Below are 26,839 nucleotides of genomic sequence, written 5' to 3'. Positions count from 1 at the left end.
GGTCTTTCATTACTTCATGCATTGACACAACTTCGATTTCATATTGCAAAAATAAAGAAAAATCAACAAAAAAGACAAGGCACTTGAAACTAAAAGTTATTTGCTAGGGTGGAATAAACAAAAACTAAAGAGGAGCGACACATAGGGGAAGTAAAGTGGGAGAGCAAGGAGGTATCAGGAATATTTATCCTCCACAAAACACAAAGAAAATAGCAAATGTTTGATACTATACAATTTGTAAACTACCAAATGATGCATCAAATTCCTTCAAAAAAAAAATAAAAAAAAATTGATGTATCAAATTCCATTTCATGACTTTCCATTTTTTTTGCCCTACCATACTAGTACTTAATCAGAAAGTACATTGATATTCGATAAATGAGTAGAAAATTCATAAATATGTTCCTAGAGGTGACAAAAATTGACTCAATATAACTTGACATAATCTGATTCTAAAGTAACTTGATCCAGAAATTGACCTATACGGGCACAATGATTTAGCATGACTCAAACCCAAATTAAACCATTCAATTGGCTCGATCAAATTCGACATAGTGACTCAAATTGACACCTTTATATTATTTTTAATCGGCCAAAATATATGACACTTAACAACACACCCGAGTGGCCGACTACTTGACTTAAAAACTAATCCCAAGATCAATTAATTGGGTCATATAGCCAATATAGGTACGTAAGGTGCAAAAGTTAAACCGATGCAATTAGAAGCGAGCCGAAAAAGTATACTTCCTCTGTTCTTTTTTACTTGACCTGTTTCTTTTATCACGATTGCCAATGCAAAATTTTAACGACCAACAACTTTAATTCTCCACAATTAGAAAATATAAAAGTTATATATTATAATAGTATTTATTGAGACGAATTCAAAATGATCCAATATGAATATGTTTTTCCTTACATATTATTCACAAAACATAGTCAAAGGAGGGGTGGTGAATAGTGTAAAAGTCAAAGCGGGTCAATTAAAAAAAAAAACGGAGGAAGCACAAAATCTTAAAACATTTTTTTTCCCAAAAAAAATCATCACAATCTCTCATGTCTGCGCACTCCCCTCTCTCCTAAGCTCTTTCTTTAGGTTTCAGTTCAAGTTCTGGGTTTGCAACTCCTGAAGAAAAGAGCGAGTGCAAGAACAATTCAGTGAGCAGCCATGACTGGTAACAATTTCTGGAATTTGCTATTTTTAATTAATACCCTAATTTTGATTTCATGATAACAATATATGATTGAAGATTCGAATTTTTTCTTGCAACTTTGATTCTGAATTAGAGGGCATAATTTGTTGATTCTACATATACTTGATGCAATTATATAGACAATTATTGCTTAAGCTGCTGCAAAAATTGATTTTGATTGGCAATATGATTAAAATTACTTGCATATAAATGTTGGTAATTATACTTCCTTGAATTTCAAACTCAAATGGTGTATTCTGAGATGGTAGTGGAATTTCCGATTATCGCCCCGAATACGAAAGATTAAATTTTGAGAGATTATATGCTGTGTTTGGAATTTGGATTTATAGAATCATTTTGGTCTCAGTCTATTGGCATCACCCTTTAATTAAAAAAAAAAAAAATTAATTCTATTATTTTGGGCTGTAGACTATTTACAGGAGCAGGAGATGGAAATTGAAGCACTAGAAGCCATCCTTATGGATGAATTTAAAGGTCTGTGCTTTTAATGCCACTTTCTATCGTTTGTTCGGCTTTGATTGTGCTGGGGCTATTGTGTTCTATGTTTTAATCTATCATAATTTTGATTGTTTATTATGTTTGATGCAGAAATTCATTCAGGGGAAAGTGGACTAAACACTTCCAATAAATGTTATTGTATCACGATAACTCCACAGGTATGTGAATATGTTGTTAATTTAATTTACTTTAATATATAGTTTTATCATGATATGAGCTGAAGCTTTTGTTGGCTTTGATTTGTATGGTGTACCATCTATAGTAGAATTGTTCTTCTGTATAAAATTTCCCCTTTGTTGGCTTTCTTGAAATGTGCTAAGTGAAGACAAACAAATAATGTGCTTATGTAATTATGTTCGATCTATTGTCTGCCTACTTTTTAAATGTTTAAATTCTATGGTAGATAAACTATCTTTTTTAGTTAATTTTTCTCTTAGGTGGCACAAGTAATTCGAGAAATTTTTTGGCCTTTTGGGAAGTTTGGATGCCTCTTAATGGTGGATGCTTTTTAGTGGTGGATGCCTTTGTAGGAATTCAATTGGGGGTAATTAGGTTATGCATCTCCGAGCCTTGGCCCTTGGGAAGGGGAATTTCAAATGCTACAACCATTTTAAGTACCCAAAATTTTTGATGACATAACAGTACATGAGGTATGCAATGAACTTGGAATCTTGACAATAAATGAGTGGGTATAGACACAAGATATTTGTCAGACTTAGGAAGGGCCAAATGTACACGGATCTTCCTTGATATTTGGTTTGGCAGTCTAAGAACCACTGTAAACATTTCGTCTTGATACTAAAAATCGTCTTCTTGAATAAAACATATCCTGAATCTAACCATCAATTTGCAAGGAAATAGTATGGAATTTTGTGGCTTTACTCGTAGAAGAAAGGTGATCCATTTTTGGATTGTTGGTGACTGTTTGGTCGTTGGTTAGCGAATACAGTTGAACTTTGTGCCTATGATATTTTTTTCCAAGAGTCCAATACTTGCTTTTCATTGTTAATACCCTGGCTTTTCAGTTATCTTGTCCCTTAAATTTAGTAATCGTTCCACCCCTAAGAATGAAACCCTTAGTAACTTCAATGCCAGACATCTATGTGTTGCACTAGTAAGAATCAGTGGCATCATATCATTAAAGATCATCTTGACACATGCTAGAAAGAGCATCTTGTTTTTTGGGTTAAGGATATCTTTCGTCCAAAGAGCATCTTGTTTTTTGGGTTAAGGATATCTTTCGTCCAAAGAGCATCTTTCTTTAGCATGTCTCTAAAGCCATTTCCTTTTCTGTGGTTTTTTAAGTTAGGCAAAGAGTTATAAGATCTCATAGCTTTTCAAGGTGATCAGCATAAGCCTCACCCATTCCCACCCCCCCACCCCCAAAAACACACACACACACCAAAAAAAAAAAAAAAAAAAAAAAAAAAAAAAAAAAAAAAAAAAAAGAACCTAATGCAGATGATTAATATAGACACAAAGTAGATATGAAGCTTTGATAGAATGCTCTCCAAAAATATCAGTCTACCTCCTTGGAAGAGAAGCTGAAATTTCATCCCCATGCTGACTTCTCAATGATAGGGTGGGGTCAACTGTTATTTTGGCAGTTTGGATTCTACTGGTAAGAAATGCAAGCTTTAAGAGGAGTCCACATGGTACCTATTTTACAGCTTTGGAGTTTATCATGGAAGTGTAAATTAGTATGCTAATTATTTCATTGCATTGATATGTTTGGTGTATGAATCTTCCACCTCCATTTGCACCTATAAATAGTTACTACTACCATTATGGCATCTACTGGTGAATTGGTGACTTTGTGTTTGGTAGTTTTGTCATGCGTGCCTGCAGAAGTGTAGATTCATTAGATATGTTGAGGTGGACGCCTTGTGGACAAACAATCCCATCTTCTACATTCGAGTTTATGCATCAATCTTAGAATAGGGCTCTTAAGGGAAAAGGATGAATTTAAGCTTAAGCAATTATTCATTCAGTTCACCTTTGTGGGTTTGTATTTTTTAATTTTTTTGTCCCAGCCACTCCAGCACATGTGTTGCCTAGGATATAAATGACAGTTTGATTTACACCTAACCCCCCTCTGTATTATCACTGATTATTTAGATTCAACCTCTTGTCAATTAATCACAAGGGTTACACTGGTTTCAGTACTTAACCAGACACCTTTTTGTGTTTTGCATGAACTAATTTAATTACTCATGCTGTTCAATATTAAATGTGTAGGTTTTTGTTTTTATTTATTTATTTATTTTTTACTGTAATTGGAGGACACAATACTTTGATTATTGATGTTAGTTAGCTATGCTTATCTGTTACTTATTCTTATTTATTTATTTATTTGTAATTGTATATAGCTTAGAAATTTGGCTTTTGTAGCACTAGCATACAGTTCAATTACCTGGTCTGAGATTGGAAGAAAACACTTGATTATAAGGTGATACATTATAGTTTACACGAATAGTATGTATGGCCATTATGGGCAGTTAATGGGAAGGAATCACAATCCTCTATGACATGAAGTTTCAATAATGACTGTCTTGGCTGGTATCCTAAAAAAAAGCTCATGATTCCGTTTGCAAGATATAAGTGTAAAAAAGTGTTACGTCATATTTTTCTGCACTAAGTCAATGATGGCATGTCAAAGTCAAGGATGTTTAACATGGACAAATTTCCTTTCCTAATTCACACTCTCTTTTCCTTTTTTTTTTTTTTTTTTTTTTTTTTTGTTACTTTCTGTTGCTAGTGTGATGTTGTTACTTAGACCTAATATTGCTCATCCCAAAAATTCATCACCACTAGGACACTGTCCGCCTGTCCCTGAGTATCTAAGCGTTTTTACTAATTTGGGTGCCCATGTGCATTTTACCTAACTGGAAAATTTCCAAGTTTAGAATTGTTATAGCTACTGCAACTAATATTGTTATGCTACAGGAAGATGAAGGAGATGAACCGGTGTCAATGCCAGGTTTACTATCTTATATTTCTGAACATGTTGAAATTATTTTTGTCTTCAATTAAATCCATCCATTGATCATGGACAATTTTGTCTACTGTCTTTTGTTGATTTAGTTCCTTGATTTAGCTGAGGTGAAACTTCTTTTGCAGTTCAACTAGCATTGATTTTCTCACACACAGAAAAATATCCAGATGAACCTCCACTGCTTAATGTCAGAAGGTCAGATCTGTAACTTCATTGTGTGGTCTACACAAGTAATTATAAATATTTTTTAAAATGTTGTGAAGCTAATTAGCCATCACTGAGTTGGTTGGATCAAAGCTTGCTTCTGAAATCTCTGAATACCCACTAGATTTGCTAATTTTATTGATTAATAAGCTCCTCATTCTAGTTGCCTCTGGCTCCTATACTTTGGCCAAAATTCTGAAACCACGAAGTTCAATTCTATGATTTATTATAATATACTATTATGTAAGTGATAGCTCTAATACTGAAGTCTGAATCAATCAATTGGGCCATATGGTCAGTGTGTGCTGTGACAGTGTGCTCGTTTTTAGAATAGAATGTTATGCGCTTTAATGTCCACTATGGCTAATTAGTGTGTGCAATTTGCAGTATACGGGGTATACCAACTGAAGATCTCAGAACTTTGAAAGAAAATCTCGAAAAAGAGGTAAGCTACTGTGCTGTTAATTACTAACCCCTTATTGCCCTTGTTATGGGAAATCTTAACACTTTATCTTTTCAAGCTTGCTAACGTAAAACTTTGACTATTAATATTTTTCTAAAATGTTATTAAAAGTTGATATTTTGAATATACATATTGAGATAAATTTTACGAGTCTCCACATGAATATATTTTTCCTTATGCAAATTACAAGCAATTGTCAAATTGGAGCTTTTGGATAAAAGTAATGCCAAAAGTTAGAGTGCTAAAATTTCAAAAACAAAGGTAGTATATATAATAAAAAGAATGTATGCTAATGTTGCTATGAAGTATATGTGGTAATTTCTACCGGTACATTTCTTTACCTTTTGTTTAACAACAGGCAGCCGAGAACCTTGGGATGGCTATGGTGTATACACTAGTTTCATCTGCCCAAGAATGGCTGAGTGGAAGATTTGGTCAAGATAGTTTGGATGATGGCGCTGCAGATGATGAACAGGAAAAAGATGAAGTATGGTGTTTTTTTTTTCTTGATTTTTTACATGTTGCTTCCTTTGGATGTCAATTTGTATTCTTCACTCCTTATCTTTAGAGTTTTAATGCTGAGATTGTAATGGAAATTTAGTGATTGCTGGGAAGGGAAAATACTTCTTTCAGGGAAGTTCTATCTTCTTTTCTTTTTTGATAAGGGATTGCTATGAACTGACATAGCTGGGCAAGTGGGCAGAGTTAATTGGAAGAAAGTGAAGGTTAAGAGAAGGAGAAGAAGATATCGTAATTGAATCTGGCAAAACAAACAGTAATTGTAGATAGGTACAGCTGTACAAGATTTTGAGAGGCTTGTTCTCTCCCAAATACAAAGTGAAACTAAAGGAAGCTCTCTGGAACATATAACATGCCTTCTCTCTCTCTCTCTCTGATCTTAATCCTAAATCAATTTTTTTCCCCATACTCCCCCCACCCCCCCCCCCCCCCCCCAAAAAAAAAAAAAAAAAAGAAAAACAAACAAATATAAATGTTTTTCTTTCAGTGGATATGGAATCCTATCATTAGAGCATTATATGTTGTGTTTTAAGCTCAAACTTTATGTTTGAAAACTAGCAAGATTTCTATTGTTATATGCATTAGAATCTTATAACCAATAAAATGCTCCTATATTGAAAAATTTAAGCCTTAGAGAAATAGAGTAAGATTATCAATTATTGTTATGATTTTAATTATATTAAGTATTATCTGCTGTTACTGCTGGCTCTTGTTAATAGACATCTTTATATATTTTCATTAGGTTATAGTACCACATGGAGAACCTGTCACTGTTGAAACTTTCTTGGCATGGAGAGAGAGATTTGAAGCAGAAATTGCACTAGAGCGAGCCAAGTGAGTTCTTATTGATTTGCCATGCTTTGCATTTCTCTAAATTATTTGCCTCTCATCACTAATATACTAACAACCTTTAATTGTGAGACTGTGAATCTATCTTTGTAACCTTTTCTTTAAAGCAATGGATCTTTGTAGCTATGCAGTTCAGATCAAAGGGTTTGTTTTGACTTCTGAAAATCTTAGAGATGGAGGTTTTGTTAAGGTTCAGGAGAATGGGCAATGGTTAAGTTAGTGGTTGGTAGTGTTGATGGGAAGTGGGTGTGTGAGACTCGCATCATTTTTTTGAGGAGGTTTGGAGGATTTCTTTTTGATTGTGTCAAGATTGAATTATATTGAAATGACAGGTTTTGGAAATTTGATATTAGGCAACCAGTCAGCATAGTTTTTGTTCCAGGGAGGCTTATGTTTGATAGTTTTATGGAGTGTAAGATAATGCTTAGTGAGAAAGTTGTTGAAGTGACAAGGCTGTGGTGTGCCCATGGGTAGGGCGGTAGGTAGCTCACGAATTTTTCCAGGAGTTAGGTAATTTGAGGTTGAGCCTTTTGGTAGCACGGCTCAGAGATTGGTGGGCTATACAGAGGCAGCAGTGAAAGAAGGAAATGGTAAAGATTGTTGAGTATGAACATTGTGGTAGATGGCTATACCCAGGAAGATATTAAATGTAGATAGAGTGGTGTGGTTTTATCTACCTTACAATTACAAGAATATGGAAGTAGAGGTTCATAATGGTAATCTTTAAATGGAGGCTTCCCCTATCATCAAGTGCTAATGTGATGATAGCGAGAGAAGTAAGAGGATAGAAATATGTTAGCTTTCTTTAGTGGGTCTTGAAGTTTTATTCTGAAGATATATCAAGGGTTCAATTGCTATTTTGGTGCTAGTGAGAAAGTGAGAGGATACATTCATGTCAATATTTAGTTTTTGTCTAGCAGATCTGGAAATTTTTCAATGATGAGAAATGTGATAGTTCCTTTGCTGAGATACAGACGTGGACTTAATTTAAGGAGGTGTTTTTTTTTTTTACAATTATGGCAATGATTCAAGGGAGTAAGGGATTGATTCCAGCTGGATTAGTGTTGATGTCTTGCTATTGGAGGATCCAAGAGAATCTCATCTCTCTTGAAAAAAAAAGTGGAAGTTTGAATCTTTAATGAGGTGGAGGTTGCCTTTTCAGTTAACATCTGTAGTGTAAATTGAAAATTTATTGTATCTGAAGAAAATGTTGCTGCTGTGATTTATGCGATGAGTTAGGATTTAGTTTTTCATCTAGTAAGTTAGTATTTTTTTTAGGAATCTTATTATTGATCTGCACTGTAAAGGTTTCTATGACCATATAGAAATCCTCCTTGAGAAAATGTATATGTGCCTTTTGCAATAGATGATTATAGATTCAAGATCCATGTCTCGGGTATGATTAAGTTAGAAATCTGGATATTTACAAGGGTGTCCTTAGAGATCCTTTCGTGATTAGGTCTTCATGTTCAGTTTCTTCTCTTCTTTTTATGTTTTGAGGATTACTTGTTGCTTAAGTCCACATTTGGAACATAGCTTATCAATCCTTGCCTTAAGAGATTAGGTCATGATTGATTTTTCTGTTTGAGAGTATTGCTGTATGTTGGCTTCCCAGTATGCTTAATTGCTTAGTGCCCCTTTAAGGTTAGCTTGTTAGGATTTTATTGATCTTTCCCCGACCTCATTTTTTAACCCCCACCCGGCCAACCCCCTACTAAACTTTTCTGGCTAATATGTTTCTTCATCACAAAAGGCTTGCTGTGATATTTTTCATCGTAATATTATAAGATGGTTTAAGCATTTAACTCTAAATCTGAAAGTCTGATGTCAACTCCCCTTCAACTTTTGTTCCTGATACTAATTGATTTTCTTTTGCTTTAAGATTAATGCCAGATTCTGCTCTTACAACAACCAAGGAAAAGAAGCTCACTGGAAGGCAGTGGTTTGAAAGTGGGCGAGCAGTTGCTGCAGCGGTATTTATTTCTTGCTCGGCCATATATCTTTTTTTTTTTTAAAAAAATTTTTTAATGATTTTTTCCCTTCCTCGGGCTATTATTCCTCTTATTATATATGTACATTACTTAGATCTTGTGATGGACAAGAAGAGACCCGGTGCTCCCCTTTGTTACTGTAGCAATTAAAACTAAGGGAATTGAGGGAGTTGATGGAAATTATTCCCTTCGTTCTTAAAAGTTTTTCCCATTTGGGATTTGGCCACTATTCATAGTCAAAGAAAATCTGCTAAATTATTTCCAACATACATGAAAAACAGGTAAACAACATGTGAGGTCTTGTTTGATTCGTCTGAATGAATACTTTAAGAATGAAGTTTTTCGTTCGTCAAAAAAAAAAAGTAACATTTAATTAAACAATAGTAGGGATAAAATATGTGCATTGGAAAACATGCCAAAAGGAAAAGTAATGAACTTTTTAAGAACAAAGGGATTAAATCCTTCTTTGACTTTTTGGGTAGGAAGTAGAAGAAGTTTAGAGATATGGGAACATGCAAATAGATTAAGTGGACTGAAGGTAAAGGTGGGTATAAAAAGAGATTTTTCATTACTATAAAAGAAAAGAATGTGCTCTAGGAAAGAACTTAAAGGATTAAACTTTGACGGAAAGTGGGAAGAACTTAAAAGTCTTGTACTCTTGTTTGAAATTTTTATGGATTCATATGAAAATGAAATCTCATACTCCAAATTTACTCAATGAATTTTAAGAAAAAAAATACCCATATGAGATCTTGTTTGATTTGTTTTAATGGGTAGTATAAACTATCAACTTCGTATAATTTGTTTTTGAAGATAGCTTTAGCGTAATGTTGCATTGGAAAGTGTGCAAAATGTGAAATAGGATTATCATTGAGAAGGGATCCACAATCTTTTAGATAAGTATGTAAGCTTCTGACCCTGACCTCTTTAGATTTATTTCCTTATGAGATGATGTGGTGAAACAAGATAATAAGTTTTGGGAATTTTTTAAAAAATTGTTTAAAGGCTCTGTTTTGGGGTGAAGGTAAGGCGGTAAGCTAGGTTGGTCTTAGGGATTTCTTTTCCCTTCATTTTTTTTAAAGGAAGTTTGTTGAGAACAGATTTTGTATATATTGTCTTTCATCGGCTATTATGCAGTTTAAGTAGGCTGATTATTGATAAACTTGGTTAAGGTTTATGTGGCGCAAACTTTTTTACAGTATGATGAGAGATTTGCATTTTAGATTTGGTATAGATAAAAAATACCGACAAATTTTACCCTATTTAATTGAAACTAGGTCAAGATAGACTGGGCTTTAACCTATCTTAACCTAACCCCCCAAAACAATGTTTTCACCTACCTTCACTTCAACTATAAGTTATTGCTAATAAAAAACTTTGATCTGCCCACCTTTTTTTTAAGAGTACTTTGATCAGCCCACAATTGTGTGGAAAAGAAAAAAGTCTTTGAAAGACCCTTTTTTTTTTTCCCCGGGATTGTAAGCACCTTATTGTTCTGCAGAGAGGTGCATTGACAAGTAAGGAGGATTCTGAAGAAGAATATGAAGAAGACATTGACTTTGATGATGATGACTTCGAAGGTAAGACTAGTTTTAAATATTGTGTGTGTGTGTGTGTGTAATGGTTATTTTCCTTATTTCCTGCATGGCTACAGATTTTTTGTGTATCCGCAGCTGTACATGTCATTTAGGAGAACAATGGCAAAATGACTCAAACAAGCATGTAAACTACTAAATCTACTAACTTTACCATGAACCACTCATTTTGTGGTCCCAACCTGTTATTTTCTTAACTTACGTGCCCAAGGAAACATGTGAACTGTTCCAAAACGGAGGCAATAGTAGATAGAGTGGAAGGCCGGTATGAGGGAGGGAGATTATGCAAATAACTTCACCCACTCAATTACAAGTGTCGACACGATTATGTGAGAAATCTAAACATCACAACTCATACCCCCCTTCCCTGATGGGCAGGTTTGATGGGCGTCCATTCATCATCACCATCTCTATCCCTTTATATACGAAGGATATTTCTCCAAATCAAAGAGTGTTATCTTCTAGAAAGCGGAAAGAAGAATCACTTTAAGTACTATGTTTTAGACATCTTAATTTTGTGCAAATGTGGTGGTCGACCCCTTGATATGTTATATCACAGAGGAAGCTAACTAGACCTTTGACCTTAGCTTATGAGTAAGAATATTGGAAATGGTGTATAACCTTTGTCTAAATTTGTTTACGGTGTGTTTGGATTGAAGGAAATGGAGGGAAGGGAAGGGAAATGAAGAGATGGAGTATCTTTCATTTGGATAACAAATGAGGAAGGGAGGGAATTGGAGGGGAGAGAAATGGAGGGATTAAATTGTAGGAAATTGATCCCTCCAACAATGGAGAGATTTGGAAGGAGAACTCACAATTCTTCCCTCCCCTTCCTTTCTCTCCCCTCCTCTTCTCCTCCCTCCCCTTCTTTTCCTTCCCCGTCTTTATCCAAACATACTATTAAGCTTTTCCTTTAGCTATCAGATGCATAGTTTAGTAGGTTAGTTATTGATATAATATTTAGATAGCTAATTCCTTTGCTTTTTAAATTGGAAGTTCCATGCTTAGAATTTAGTACTAGTACATTCCCCCCTCCCCCCCCTCCCCCCACCCCTTTTTTTAAATTTTTTTTTTTAATGCAAAGGCGGCCTATAGAGGAAGAAGGTCAAGCTTCATGTGGTGGTATAGCATGTCTTGCCAGTCAGTTTTGATTATAGAATCAGTATTACAGATATCCTTGAATAGTACTTCATATACGTAGCAGGGAATTTACTCGGACGGATTTTTTTATGGTATTTCGGGAAAAGCCTTTTTTCCCTCAAAATGGCACAAGTAATTTGCGTTTCCTTTTTCTGAATTTAATATAATATTGAAGGAAATATCTTTCTGTATTACCAGATGATGAAGAAGAAGACATGCTCGAGCATTATTTGGCTGAGAAATGAGATTTACAATTATCCTCGAATATGTCTGCTCAATAGTTTTTGCTAATAGAGCAATATTTATGCTCCTTTGGTCAACATACTAGGCTAGTCAGAAACTTTTTGATGTCCTGTCTGCACACTGATTGTCAAGGCATATAGGAGGCTATCGCTGTGGTTTGCCATTTTTGTCATCTGGAACGGTAAGGTTATAATCAATTTCCATTTCGTTTGTACAAGTAAACTTTTCGCTACTCAATTACGTGAACCAATAGTAGTTGTGCTGTTGGCGTATTTACCATATAGGAGACCTTATTTTTCTTGTAATGCACTTTAATGTATCCATAGTATTTTGCATCGAGTCTTTGGCATTGAGTCGTCCTGCATTCGAAAAATGTATCTCTGCCAAAAAGACAGCACACAGCAGCTGAAAGTTCAGGTAATAGATTTCCAGAATGGATGAAAAATTAATAGCTTGTATTTCTGTTGTATAGTGTTTATTACTATTCTTACGATGAAGTGATGAACTACTGTTAAATAATTACACCATGTTTTGGTAAGTTTATCATTGAAGTCTTATTGCCCATGAACAAGTATAGCATTGGAAAATGCAATTATGTTATTACAAGGTAAAATTTTTGCTCCTTTTTCATCCCATGTAACAGTTCATATTCAAGTACATACGAGATCAAATTTTACTAGTGTGGAACGCCTGAATATCTGAAATGTATGCTTTAGTTTGATTGATTATAAGTAAATAATGATATGTCTTTATTGTCTCAATACAAGTCGATATAGGGGCCGTCAATCAAGTTAAGTAACCGTTCTACTCAGCTGGATTGTGTATGTATACTTGTAACATATTGTGTTTATTATTCTTCGGCTTCATGTATGATTTTGGTATGTTGGGACAGAAGTAACAGAACTAGCCCCAAGTTAAGTGAATGTGTTGCATTTTGAGCTGATTCTGGCGTAGGTTAAGACTTAATAGAACATAGAACCCTTTAATTACACGAATAATGTTATGAATTTGGGTAGGTTATCTTATCATTATATATTGATTGTATGATGAGGGATTGAATAAACTTTTTTCGCGCAACATAAAGAGTGTAGTGTCGATTTTCCATGTTTGTAATAACATAATAGCAGTGTATTTTTCATCAAACAACAGTAAGAATTGAAATTGAGCAGAATGCGAGTATGTTTCATTGTGAAGTTTTACTTGTAAGTACAAATCAATCCTAAAATAAGATTAAATACTTACCATGGTAATATCAAGTTGCCATATGATTTAGAGATGCAATCTCTTTGGACTTGTGCAGCGGACTCTCTCTCTTTGTTAAGCGTGTAGCCTCAACACTCATATTTGACAAACCCACAGCCCTAAAAATTACAAAATAGATCAAGAGTGAAATGAAGAAAAAAATTTATATATATGATGAATTGTGGCTTTAAATGGTCGAATTCAAGCATAAAAACTCCAGATCTAGAGGTTTATCGGTCGAAACTTGACTTTTAATAATCTTGGGGAGACTTGTATCATTGCTGGCACATGTTGCGGGAGCTAATTTTGCAGCGAGTGGGCTAATGGTGTGTGCCAATGAGATCAAACCATAATAATCTATGCTGTATTTATCATGTTACAGGCTACTAAAAATTATATGAGCTACGTTCTTGTACTTGAATTTACTGTATTTCTATAATCTTTGTTGTTCGCATGATTAAATAAAGTGTGTGTGTGAAAGGTTTTCATGATTTGTTTAATCTTGTTAATGTTCAGATTTGTATCTCATATGCCTATACACTATAGTATACATACTCGTATGTTATTATTATTACTCAGCGTTAGAGGTGTCAAAACCGATCTGACTGTAAAAATACCATATGTTGTGAACTAAAATCAATCTGATTTGACATGAGAGATTCAAGACCCAAACCCGATCAATTTGTTAATTAAGTGACTTAATCCGACATCAATTTGACCCCATTTGAACATAACTTGAAACCGATTTTACCCAACTTAAACTCAAATCAAATTTTTTAATTAATTAAGTAATTAATTATATTATTTAACCTGACAGAGGTTGCCACATGGCAAAATTAACCTTAATGACTAATGAAATTAACGACGCTTGTCATTAAGGGCTTGTTGTGACATTTTTAAAAAAACTTATAAGTATAGGGTGAACTCAGTATCATACACGTTCTTTGCAATACAATGACGTTTTTTCTACATACATCCATGTTTTTTACAATTTATAAAAGGAAAATTTGTCAGGAAAAACCTTTAAAGAACCTTTTTGTCCAAAAAAACCTTTTAAAATTTTTTTGGCCAAAGAAAACCTTTTAAAAAATTTTTTTTGTCCAAGACAACCAAAACTCACTTTCCGACGTTAACTCACCATTCTCCGGCGTTGACCACGTGTTTTACTACATGTGCGACACACATGACCCCTTTTTTCTTAATTACACCCCACTTTGCCTAATTTCACACCCTTTTCCCTCCAATTAAACACTCTCTCTCCAACTCTCTCTCTCTCTCTAAGGGACAAAGAAAAGATAATTTGTCTGTGGTAGCTAAATTTGGCCAGACCATATACAGATTTAGCCAATATTCTTGCAAACTATGGCACTAGTGGCATTGAGAGACAAATATAGTTCACTGATTAGGGGACGAGGCGGAACAAAGGTTGCAAATGACCCAATGACTAGTTGGTTTAAGTTGTCTTAACCCTTTTCACCAATTTGGAGAAAGAATGATCGACTTTCTTCCTTTCATGAGCTTGTATCTGGTTTAAGAATTTACATTTCTGTCCTGCACACTAATGCAGCTAACATCAACGTACACCATTTACACAAGCAAACAGGAGTTTGCAGGCAATATATCGAACTCATATGGTGAAACTTATCTCCCAGATCATTTTCCAAGATCCTAATTCTACCAAGAGATTGTAACTATATGTATAATCAATTACACATGCACTACAGTATGCTAAGATGTAGTACTGAATATGTGCTGCAGCATCAGATTGTAATATTCTACCACTTTCTTCGAGAGTGGAGAGAATATTCGGCCATTAAATCTCCCACCAGCACATCAGCAGGGAGACGCACATTATGGGGCAAATGGCAAGTCATCATTGATAAGTCATACCTCGAGGTCGGTTTGTGTCGTCCTTCACACGCATCCTTGATCAGTCATACCTTGTGCAACAGTTAGAAATGCAGCAATGGCAGCTCCATACACCAGAACCCTAACAAATCAGAAGGGAAATACATTAAAATAAGATAATCAAATGTAAATTGACCCTCAACTGATGAATAAATTATAGAAGGTAACGTAATGGCCTAGCTTCAACCATACAAACATATTTTGTAATGGTTCAAATGTCACTTTCATACTCCTCTCGGCAATTGCAAAAATAGTAATCAGAGCTCAGAAGGGGTAGATAAGTAATTAGCAGCTAACGACAATGGCATGTTTGTCACACTAAAAACTACTTATCTAGATCTAATGCAATTTAACTGACCCCAATGTTCTTTGGTATAAGAACTTAGGATTAGAAAGGAACAACTTTGCATTCACACAAGTGCACTGACTTAAAAAGTTAAACAAATCCACATGAAATCTTTATCACATAAATTGAGGGAAGCCAGACCAGGTAGATTGAAATGGTAAAGGCAGGTGAGTACAGATGTTAACAACAAAAAATATCTTCAGGCAAATGACAAACATTAGCATTATTACCTAACAAAAGCAAACCCAAACTAGAAGTTCAGAGAAATCTTAAAAGTCAGAGAAATCTACACTCAGTAAAAATAAACTCTCAATGTCCTTGTGTTCTTGTAATAGAAGATTTTAGAAGATGAAGACTTAAAAAAGAAATTTTTTACCATTTGCAAGTGTTGCAATTTTACTGAAAAAAATGAGGAAGTATTATTTTAGGCTAAAGAATTAATTTTTTTAAGCTATTTAATCATAGATGAAATTCTAGATAAAGTTACTGTGCAAATCATAGGATGAATAGCTCAAATCATATGAAAAGGTGCTACTTCCCCCCAAAAACTTGCTATGTCCCTCAATTTAAATGAACCGCCCCTTCACATGGGTGTATGGTGACGTGACACTTGCAATTTTTCAAATAAATTCTGAAACCTACATTAGTTAATTAAAAAAAATATATATTGTCTTTGTATTCAAAACCTTCACCACAAGCTTATATCAACAACTAATAAGTCTAACACCAGCTTATATGATAAATAATACAACAGAATGGATTATATCAAAAGATATGACATCCTCATAGGATGATCCAGAGGAAATGATAGGCAGTAACAATGTTTAAGAATAAATTATATACTGTGTGTCATCAAGAATAGAAAGAGGAAAGGTTGGGTGGGCTAAGTAATGGAAAAGAATGTAGGACAATTATAACCTGACCACTGACCCAGGACGAGAGGTCTAATACATGTTTAAGGTCTGGTATAATCTAAAAAGGTTCCAACTCCAGATAGGCAAGGGAGGGTCATAATTTAATCAATTTTTAAGGAGCAGGAAAAGAACTATACTACCTTAACCTCTTACCACAATTAACGTTAATTCTCAACACCATTAACACATTCTAGAGAATCTGGAGGACATAAAAGGGCTGCTGTAATTGGTATTGCAACTTACTCGGGACTTTCTTTCTCATAACCAAAGTCTGTTGCTGCTTTTAAAGCTCTTTGATATGTCTGTTTCATAGCATCCTGTCATAGTAATAGTACAAAGACTTAGCATCTCACAGAATTTCAATCTTAATAAAACATGGAACAAGATATAAAACAGTAATTTCATGCAGAATTTGAATTATACAAACTACATAATATATTAATATATATCACAGGTCCACTCCTTTTCCTTAATAATAGACCACATTTCAATCTTTTGGCATCCCAAAATAAAAAGCCACTTTCAAATTTAGTAACTTATACTTTAAATTTTACCAAACTCAATAATTGAACTTATCCTCTTTTTTTTTTTTTTTTTTTTTTCTTCTTTTGAGCATATAATAGAAGGACCAGCACAAAAGAGAGAAAAATTTGTGTAAAAATGTACAAGAGGTGTTCGGTATGGGAGAATTCAAGCATGCCATACTGACAGGCTCCACCATAGATCAACTTCCAGCACTACATTGGTCATTGCCAGGATTTCATATGAGCATCTCTTTTACCATCTAGTAAAGTCGCTAGCATTTCAAGATCCATAGCTTCTTCAAAACAAATTGGAATATCTTTGCTAGCATTCATCACATATGGAATTATAACATTTTTATAGTACTAGGGATTCCAACGCGCGCAATGTGCGCGGTATGGCTAGCCCTTTGAGAAGAATTATTATCGATAGCCTTTATACCCTATATATGCATCAATGCATGTTTACATAATAATTTATTAAAATTATTTGCTTGTAGACGACAAATGTGTTGGATCGATGTTGTGTAGTTGTGCAATATTGTTTAAAATTTTAGTTGTGCTACTTTGATTTAAAGACTGAACGATAAAAAGAAATTGAGTTCGATATAGAAATATAATTGTCTAGTAATAACTAAATCGAGATAATAAAAGATGGCTTTAAATATTAAGTAAACATAACTTTTTAAATCAATTCACGGAATTCAAAAGACAATTTTAAGGCTTTTGAAATCAAATGGTGGCAAATATGTAAAAAAAACACTTCTAGGGATATAAATGTCCATGCACTATTCATAAGAGCTTTGTTAAACTATTTATAAGGTAGGGATAGGGATAGGGATGCAATATAGTCCACAAACACTAAAAAAATTAGATTGGGTCCAATAGTCAAGAACACCATGGTATCCAAAGAAAAACTCTCATGACAATTGCTGAATTGGGCAAAAAGATACCGTTATAAGGAACTATATAGGCAGAAGACAATTGCTTTGGAAAAGCTAGGGAGACCAACAACATGAAGGAATCATCAGGTGATTGTTAAGCAAAATCAAGAGTGGTCAGGGTTTGATCATTTTATTGAACCAGCTAGTTTGATTTCTTTTACACTAAACCACAATTTAATAGCATAATTTGAAGTTGAAAGTATACAAAATAAAAATTATATACGATGTATATAAAGAAATTATAATCGCCAAAAAGTATGGAAAAAAATTTAACCAAGTCTCTAGCTCACAGCAAGAGTTTTACAAAAAACATCAAACTTGGTAAAACATGATGCTCAGGCATCAAGTCAAGAGAGGCCATCCACTGAGATCTGTTTGGAACTTTAGACCGTAAACAAATTATAAAGGTTTATATAGAGGTATACATCATACTGAATATGGCTGACCTGTAATTTTGATTCAAAGTCTTCAGGGGACCATTGCATTAGATTGAACTCATGATTTAGTTCAAGTTCTCCAGCAGCAACCTGTATGCAACATCAATGTAGTTCCACACATAAAAATCACAAGCATCATGGAGAAATCTGGAAAGCAATAGTAATTCTCTAATTCCATGACTTTCATCCTTATTATTATGGCAGTGAACTTTGTGTCTCATTTAATATAAAGTTTAACTAGTCGGAAAGGCTATCTTGGTCAACTCTTAAACTATTTATCATAGCAACCAATATAATACCAAGTATATGCATAACAGTAGTCTTACCCCTCCAGCACCAGCAGCCATGGCTGGTGCAACTACAACATTGGCTTTCCTTAGGACATCAACCGCTTCCGGGGTACAAGGCATGATGGAACCTAAGGTAGAGTCAGATAATCAGTAACAGGAATTTACTACAGAAAAAAATCAAGAGACTTGACAAAATAAAAGGTGAACCTTCAACTAGAAGACGACAACCAGAATTGACCAAACTTATGGCATCAGATTGATCTATCTCGTTTTGTGTAGCACAAGGAAATGCTACATCACACCTCTCAGTCCAAGGTTTTGCTTCATCATAGTACTTTGATCGAGCATAGGTTTTAGAATAATCCCTGCCAGTCCCAAAGAAATAAGATACATCGTAGACGTTAATAATCACCAAATATATATTTAATAATTAAAATGCATCTACAGTAAAACAAAAGCAAGAGCTAGAAAGACTGACCTCAAACTTCTTTGTTGAGCTTTTATATCCCTGAGAAACTGAATTTTCATGAAGTCAAAGCCATCTTCATCTACCAAATAGCCCTTTGAATCTGTAACATGCATTTCAGCACAAGGATATGTGAGTAGAAATATAACATACATCGTAGAGTCACATACAAACAGAATATAACTAATGAGTAGAAATATTGTGATCATTACTGAAGTTCATCTCAGAATAACTATCTAAATTGTCCAGAAACAGTCAGCGTTGAGCTAGAATAGACAAATAGTACATCCATAAAGAACACTAATATACGGTAAACAGAGCAGAAGTTGGTGCAGGAGCTTAATTTAACACATGCTGAGCTGTCCATGTCTACCATGATGTCAAATGAATAAATGAATCAAGCAACAAAGACCTTCAATATCCTAATCTCAGTAAACTTACAACTATTCCAAAATGTGAAGCAGTTAACATCATGGTAATTTAATGTAACTGTACTGAGAAGATAGTCTGTAAATTTTATTATTTAAAAAAAAAATGTGTTCAGCACATTGCAAATTGGCTTAGGTTTAATCTCCTAGAAATCTTTTACCTGATACTGTGATAGGAACAGCACCATAAGCAAGAAGCTTTTCTATGACATGGAATGCAATTTTCCCAGAGCCACTTACCACACACCTGGAAAAGTGAATCATAATCAGGATCAATCCATATCTACAGTTAGTATCGATTTCTTCTTTCCCACATATTTAAAAAGATTCTTTCAAAAAAAAAAAAAAAAAAAAGAGCAAGAGACCTCTGCAGATCCCAAATCTAAACGCATCATTAAAATGTTATATAACTTTAAATAAAAAAAACTTCAATCTCATCAATTATATCCAACACCTTAATCCCTTCAATTCTCTGCTTGAATCTCCTAGAATGAGCTGGGCAAAGAAAACCTGTAGATATAAGAACGTTTATCAATCCCACTGAATGACATATGCGAAGTTGACCAGAAACAACTCTCAAAATTAGAACAATGGAGATAAGTTAGGTCAGAATATATGCAACCAATTGAGAAAATCAGATACTAAAAATAAAAAAAAAAAAAAAAAACCCAAAAGTCCCATGGAAAATTCAGAGTAGACTGCAAAGCATAATAAGTGAAAGAGAGATTACCAGCCCATAGCCAGTAGCTTCTGTTCGTAGGCTAGAACCAGACCAGAAAACCCGTGATCCTGTAAAACTTCCCTGCGTAAGAAAGCAATTGTAACAGAAAAATGCGAGATTATTTGCTTCTGTCACAATAATTGTAGGCATTAGTTCAGCAGAGTAGATGACATGAAATGAAAGGCAAAGAAATTAAAGGTGTCTACATTAATTATCTTGAAAGAAACATATAAATACTAGAATTGTCTATAAGATATGACTAGTTCCATGGATGATAATGCTGAAATTTTTAGGAATCTAAGTTACTGAACAATTTGTCAAGGGATACCATTTGATGCATATAAACTTTTGTAGGTCACTATTAATAACTTAATATCTACTGATGATTATCTGGGCAATAAATTACTAATGCACTTGCAGACAAGTCTCAGGGCTGTCTCCAAGTAATAGATAGACCAACATGCATATACGACCAAGTTGGAAGCTAATGCAACATTCCACAATAATCTATGTTCCTTAATAACACAGGAAACTCCTTATCTTCTATAATTCTATCATCAAGCACAATGCATCTTCAGCTCACAGCAAGTTGCTCTCAGCTAACACACAACCAGGACAACTCGGAAAAAAATGGAAATATAAACCTAAAACTCGCTTTATCAATAACTGAGTGTGACTCAGGTTTTATGTTTCTCATGAGGCCATTTCAAGGAGTTTACTTCCACAACATTTTCATTGTTAAAAAACTAAGGTTATATTATTATTTTCAGGGAGCAAATTTTTAACACATACTGTATTAAAAACTAAACTCTAAAGCCCAGAACCACGACAACCGCAACCTGAACCATATCTACCTATCCCCCGACACCATAACTGTTTCCATGATGCAATTGAACCTGAATTTTGGAACCATGACTAGAACAGAGAACCCTCCCCCCCCCCCCCCCCCCCCCCCCCTTCTTTTCAATATGATAAACTAAGGTCAAAAGAGGTATGCAACCTTTCCTTCAGGCTTCAGCCAATCAAAACAGTGAGAAAATAAGAACAATCCTTGTTTAGATGGTTACTAAGAGCTAAAAAATTGTATAGAAACTACAAATACAAAAAGATAGAAATAATAGTAATCTGTCGAAAGCAGTAGCATAATAAAACTAATGCTCCTTAATAAAATAACATCATTTACCCTAAATGACTGATTTACCTGAAATTGACCAGCAAGGCGCCTATACTGCCCAAAAAGATAACCCATCTCCCGAGCACCAACACCCATTTCTTCAGAAGGAAGATCCTGTTATATATGAAGATTGACCAGACATGACTTACAATCATAATAATAATAAAAAAAAATAAATAAATAAATAAAAAGAGCACAATGTTAGCAAACAAGGAACAAAAAGCTTCAGATTACCTGATCAGGCCCTAAATACCGGTACAGCTCATTGATAAAGCTTTGACAGAAGCGCATAATCTGTAGACACAAGTAAATTCATGAATGAATTATGGCATCAAATGTGAAACAAAAAATAATAATAATAAATGAAAAAAAAAATATTTAGGGAGATAAAGAATACAAAACTAATAAGGAAATACGGAAACTAGACCACAAGGATATGAACAAAAGTACCTCATTATCACTTTTCCCTTTCGGATCAAAGTCACTTCCACCAGCCGCCCCTCCCAGTTTGTATGGTGATAAAGCATTCTTTAGAGTCTGCAATATGAATCAACTGTTAGCAAGAACAGGCAGGCAATTACATGCAAATTTGCTGTCCTACTTCTAATCTTTTAAATGAATGTATTATTCTATATCATATGAACAGGAAAAGCCAGTTTTAATTGTTTGTTATGTCATTCTAATCATTCCCTCTACCCTCTCCTTCCCCCCAAACTCCTTTACGATGATGTTACCACCGCCAATGTCATCGGCGCCACCGTACACCACCATCACTAGCCCCGCCACCGCCATCACCCTCACTAACCCCGCCACTGCCACCACCACAAGTACCATTGCCGCCCAATGTATAAAAAGGATCAAGGCGCAATAAAGGGATAGAGGTCGTGCTACGCTTAGGCTTCTATTTTTCCTTTCCCTTTCTCCTCTTTAAACATAAAAGAAAAATCTAGGAGTTTTTCTTTCCTTTCTCCCCCTATCCCTTTCTCGATTTCATAATTTCCCCTTTTGATTTTCCAAAAGGCTCCTTAGTAAACCTTTCTTAAACAAGTGAAGATATGCAAAAGCATAGCTGAATATGTAACTACAACGCCAAAATGACGAAAAATTATTCCAAACTACCTTCGTTCTCTTTTAATTGCAACGTTGGAAGTTTTACACTTGTCAATGCACATCTTATATCATTAATATCTTAAATTAAATATTAGTAAATATTATAGAAAATTGGTATTGTCAGCATACATCAAGAGACGAATCTAACAAGATGCCACATAATTATGTTTTTCTTAACATTTAAACTATTAAATCACAAAAAATAGTCAAAAGAGGGGTGTAAGTGTGTAACATATCAAGCGTTGCGATTAAAAACAGTGGAGGAATTATGTCACTAAGAAAGCACATATTTACTTTATGGTAGAAAGTAATGATGATAGTTACATATAAGAGGGAAAACAAAAAATACTAACCATATACCATTGAAACATATTTTGAACAATGAATTAACAACTTATTTAAATTAAATTACAGAATTGAACAAAATACTAGTAGTTACAGATTTATTTTGTCTTGTCATTAATCCCCATTTAGATTTAGACAAGGTAGAAATGGGAAAACATTCATTAGAATATATTATACCTGCTCAAAAGCAAGAAACTTGGCGATACTTAAGTTCATCGATGGATGAAAACGAATTCCTCCCCTACATGGACCTAATGCCTGATTAAACTGCACCCGAAATCCTCGATTAACATGTGTCTCACCCCGGTCATCAACCCATGGAACTCGAAAAATAATTGCACGTTCAGGTTCAAGCAAACGTTCCATTATATTAACATAACTGAAATGAAAATTAACATAAGAAGTTAACAGCTAACTCAGATAATAAATTGTCTTTATGAGCATAGCATAACAAATGATTATTGAAGTAGCTAACTTACTGTGAATTCTTTCCGATTACTCTTTCAATCGAATGCACTGCTTCTTGTACTGACTGAATAAATTCCACCTCATGAGGATCTCTTTTTAATACAGCTTCAACAATTGATCCAGCTGTTTTTGACATTAAAGCTACATGTTGTAGAAAACGTTACACAAAATCCACAAAAGAAAAATTGAATAAGCAAATGCAACTGTAGTTTGACAAGATAGACAAAAGCATACATGTCGAAATATTAGGATCATCGTTCAGCTGAAAATGAGAGATAGAAACACCATGCATGTCAACCAAAATTGGAAGCGGAAACTCATTTACGGAATGCATAAAGACTGAGATAATCTTGCACCAAATAGAGTTGTCATAGATAATTTCCTTAAAAGTGCAATTAATTAGAGACTTAAAGTAGAAGAAAACGGAAGTGGAAACTCATTTGTTGAGAGCAAAGCCGTAATCTCATCACTAAATTGATAGTTATCATAGATATTTTCATTTAAAGTGCAATTAGTTAGAATCTTAGAGTAGAAGAAAAACCGGAAGCGTAAACTCGTGTATTGAGAGCAAAGCCGATATAATACTGTCATTATATAGAGGGTTATCGAAGATCGTTTTCCTTAAAAATGCAATTAGTTAGAGACTTAGAGATACAGAAAACACCAAATATCTTTTATTGTCTCAAATTAGTTTAAACATCTCTATGTGCTAAATAATCAAATGGCACACGGCAAACCTAGTTTTTTTTTTTTTTTTTTACAGAGAATTCTACATCCATGCCATCAAGTTTTCTTCTCTTGCTACATATTCTCATCTAAGTGAGCACCATCTCATCTTATAAGCTTTTTCACTGCACAAAATGAAATAAATACAGAATACTAAAGAATCAATAGGACACTTTCACCTAATAAATTGGGTCCGGCTACTAAAATGCACAATAGGAACCTATAGTTGATGAGAATGACGAATAAATCAATAGGAAAAACAAAACTGACCTTTAACATACATAGGTTTATCAACAACAATCTTATCCTTGGAAGCCATTTGTAGCCGAACAGCTTCTTTATGCAACAAGCTATTATTATGCTCTTCCAACGCACTCATCTGCATATTTCTACTGCCTTCATTTCCATAGGGATTCCTCCTATGCTTTCTGCCATACTCGCGACATACAGAACAGAAGATCCTTGCAGTTCCATCCTTGATATCAACATATGCCCATTTGTAGGTATCAGCCCATTCTTCTCTCCATCGTTTCACAACCTTTTTCTTTTTCTTCAATGGTTGGCCTTTTGATAAATCTTGACTATCATCTTGGAGAGACGGCATAATTTGTATTTGCTTAGTCTCATCCTGCTCATCAACCGAGGGCTCACGTGGTGCACTTATTAGAGCAGTACTAGCAAATGATGGATCATCATCCACAGGACCGATTTCCAAGTCGATTTCTTCTCCTACTCCAAGTTCTCTAACTACCAAGTGATGCCTCTGCTGGATCAGATTCATGTCATCCATTGTAGAATTCATCCCTAACCCACTCACCGGAAGCAACATTCAGCATGTCAATCCTAACCAACCTCCAGTATCTTTTACTCTGCCAACAACACACAGCTCATTCAACTCAACAAATGCAATGTCCATACTTTTAATTCCAAAAATCATACATGAATCACAGAATAATCACAGAATACTTTTACGTGAGGATGAAGTTTTGGATCGTAAGGGATGGAGGAGAAAGATTTATGTTGATGACTACACGGAATAATCAAATTTGGTTCATGTTAGCCGACCCCACTTTTGGGATTAAGGCTTTGATTGATTGATTGATTGATTGATATACATGAATCACAGAGAAATTTATACATCAATGAATCAGCACAAGTATTCAAGACCATCTAAATTCAATTTCTTTCGGGATCGGTACACCCGGGCGTGCCAATCTGACCACTCTCAGGCTCACAGCCCCCCACCTCAACACCCCCCCCCCCCCCAAATCCCCCAAATTCAACTCTTCTTTGCCCCAAGTGAGATGAAAAATTGAGAATAAGTGTTTTACAGTGCAAATAACATAATAAACAAACTTGCCAATGGTATAATTAAACCTTCTACCTTAATTTTCGATTTTCATATAACAATTATAAAGAAAAACCACTCAAAACAGACTAATTTTTAACCAAGAAATAAAATTAAATTGACATATCTTCTTAACATAATTAACATCTAATTTGCTAAAACCACAACCAATAATCAATATCAAAATTTAACAAACAATTGAAACAACAGATGTACAGACAATGATAAAAAAAAAAAAAATACCCAGAAACAAAAATTAAGTTTAAGTACCAAATTACCACAAAAATCCAGGAAAAAGATGAAAACTTTGAAAATCCAAGAAATGGGTTTTCCAGGATTACACTTTTACACACCCAAAAATCCCTCTTTTTCAATCAAACTTCAAAGATTAAACCAAATTGGTAAAATTGATCGAAATCTTCAACAAGAGTACAAAATTCTTTCTAACCACTCCCACTTCACAAAAACACACACACTCTCTCCTCTCTCTTTGAAGATTTTGATTGGAATTTTGATTTGATTTGTGGGATTTTGCAAAGTGCAATTAATTTGATGTACAAACAAACATAATGGAAGAAGAGAGGAGGAAAAAACAGTGGAAATTTTTGGTATTTTTAAAGTTTAATTTTGCTTCTTTCTTTCCAGACTTTAATCATTCTTACCCGTTTCTTAGCGCGTGTAATGCTGTTTTTGTGTTTTCTGTTTATTTGGATCACCTTATTTTCGGTTCATACTATAATAATGATCCGTTATGCAATTCTTTTTACGGAGTAATTTTTATGTATTCCAAAAATATTAAAAAAAAAATAATGAATGAGTCTTATCATCTTATGTGTGGCTAGTCACATGGTATGAGCACAATTGTTTATAAGTACAGAGTTTTTTTTTTCAGTTGTTCAAAACCGATTCACCTTTTAAACAAATCAGGATTCGGGGTCAGTTTTGAGTAGTTAAGTTTCATTTCCCTCTCAATTGTTGTTGTGGATGACCGAACACGTGATCCTCCTAACCAAGTGCAACCCCAATCACCACTGTACCAACAACTAAGGGTCTTAACTCATACGTTAAAGGTCTGTTCTCATACTTTGGTTAATCTCTTTCTAGCTGGAAGATGTCCTACGGAATTAGGAGAGTACATTGCTAGTGCTCCTCTTACGCCACTTGTCAAGCCTGGTGGTGGTATCCGACCTATTGCTGTGGGTACGGTTTGGCGGCGTCTCGTTTCGAAAGTGGGTGCTGTTATGGTTGGTCAGTGTTTAGGGAGTTACTTTGATGGCCTTCAATTTGGTGTTGGAGTTTCTTCAGGTGGTGAGGCAATTCTTCATGCGGTGAATCGGTTGATTGAGGATCGTGGTTCTGATGTTGGTCTATCTATGTTGTTGGTGGATTTTCAAAATGCCTTTAATCTGGTTGATCGTTCGGTCATGTTACGTGAGGTACGTCGTCGTTGTCCGGGCATTTCGCGATGGGTAGAATTCTGCTATTCTAATCCAGCCAGGTTGTACTATGGGGATCAAACCTTATGGTCATCTCAAGGGGTGCAGCAGGGTGATCCCCTTGGTCCTTTGCTTTTTTCTTTGGTTTTACAACCCTTGGTGTGTAAAATCAGAGAGACTTTTGATGTATGTCTTCAGGCTTGGTATTTAGATGACGGCACGATTATTGGTGACACTTTGGTGGTGGGGCAAGTTCTGCAGTTGATTATGGAGGAAGGACCTCGTTCTGGGTTATGTCTTAATG

The 26,839-nt window shown here is 34.7% G+C and overlaps 2 protein-coding genes across 5 annotated transcripts; one reads left to right on the top strand and one right to left on the bottom strand.

Annotated features, from left to right (window-relative positions):
- Positions 1 to 1,015: 1,015 nt before the first annotated feature.
- On the top strand, positions 1,016 to 12,324 carry LOC145619482 (uncharacterized). Its single transcript, XM_081674181.1, has 11 exons — positions 1,016 to 1,175; positions 1,623 to 1,688; positions 1,803 to 1,870; positions 4,659 to 4,692; positions 4,833 to 4,902; positions 5,299 to 5,356; positions 5,733 to 5,861; positions 6,636 to 6,727; positions 8,625 to 8,715; positions 10,235 to 10,313; positions 11,667 to 12,324. Exons 1-11 carry the CDS (start codon positions 1,169 to 1,171, stop codon positions 11,711 to 11,713), a joined length of 741 nt encoding a protein of 246 aa, XP_081530307.1. The 5' UTR covers positions 1,016 to 1,168; the 3' UTR covers positions 11,714 to 12,324.
- Positions 12,325 to 12,814: 490 nt separating this feature from the next.
- On the bottom strand, positions 12,815 to 25,782 carry LOC145620770 (uncharacterized). 4 transcript variants are annotated; one of them, XM_081675478.1, is made up of 17 exons: positions 25,378 to 25,782; positions 24,022 to 24,620; positions 23,037 to 23,166; positions 22,735 to 22,936; positions 21,553 to 21,639; positions 21,337 to 21,396; positions 21,130 to 21,216; positions 19,938 to 20,009; positions 19,662 to 19,717; positions 19,369 to 19,454; positions 18,792 to 18,882; positions 18,521 to 18,678; positions 18,350 to 18,441; positions 18,033 to 18,113; positions 16,365 to 16,438; positions 14,844 to 14,943; positions 12,815 to 13,072 (listed from the first exon to the last, which is right to left on the bottom strand). In XM_081675478.1, exons 2-16 carry the CDS (start codon positions 24,578 to 24,580, stop codon positions 14,868 to 14,870), a joined length of 1,911 nt encoding a protein of 636 aa, XP_081531604.1. In that variant the 5' UTR covers positions 24,581 to 24,620; positions 25,378 to 25,782; the 3' UTR covers positions 12,815 to 13,072; positions 14,844 to 14,867. The 4 variants fall into 4 exon arrangements, with proteins under 4 accessions (XP_081531604.1, XP_081531603.1, XP_081531605.1 ...); XM_081675477.1 differs by lacking the exon at positions 12,815 to 13,072 and having other exon boundaries at positions 14,387 to 14,943; positions 25,370 to 25,782; XM_081675479.1 differs by lacking the exon at positions 12,815 to 13,072 and having other exon boundaries at positions 14,387 to 14,943; positions 23,037 to 23,148.
- Between the last annotated feature and the right edge of the window lie 1,057 nt (positions 25,783 to 26,839).

The sequence above is a fragment of the Chenopodium album genome, chromosome 27 (genome assembly GCF_948465745.1).
Source record: "Chenopodium album chromosome 27, dcCheAlbu1.1, whole genome shotgun sequence".
In the NCBI taxonomy this organism is placed as follows: Eukaryota; Viridiplantae; Streptophyta; class Magnoliopsida; order Caryophyllales; family Amaranthaceae; genus Chenopodium; species Chenopodium album.
Note: the sequence above shows the minus strand (reverse complement) of the source record. Positions and strands in the feature narration are given on the sequence as shown.

Bases quoted from the DNA above. Each gene is read 5' to 3' on its own strand.
- LOC145619482 (XM_081674181.1), top strand. The intron at 1,689-1,802 runs GTCTGTGCTTTT...TGTTTGATGCAG, and splicing joins CCTTATGGATGAATTTAAAG to AAATTCATTCAGGGGAAAGT. The intron at 1,871-4,658 runs GTATGTGAATAT...GTTATGCTACAG, and splicing joins GTATCACGATAACTCCACAG to GAAGATGAAGGAGATGAACC.
- LOC145620770 (XM_081675478.1), bottom strand. From the start codon at position 24,580: ATGTTGCTTCCGGTGAGTGGGTTAGGGATGAATTCTACAATGGATGAC. The intron at 19,718-19,937 runs GTAATCTCTCTT...TTATATCTACAG, and splicing joins AAGCTACTGGCTATGGGCTG to GTTTTCTTTGCCCAGCTCAT. The intron at 16,439-18,032 runs GTCAGCCATATT...TTACTATGACAG, and splicing joins ACTTTGAATCAAAATTACAG to GATGCTATGAAACAGACATA.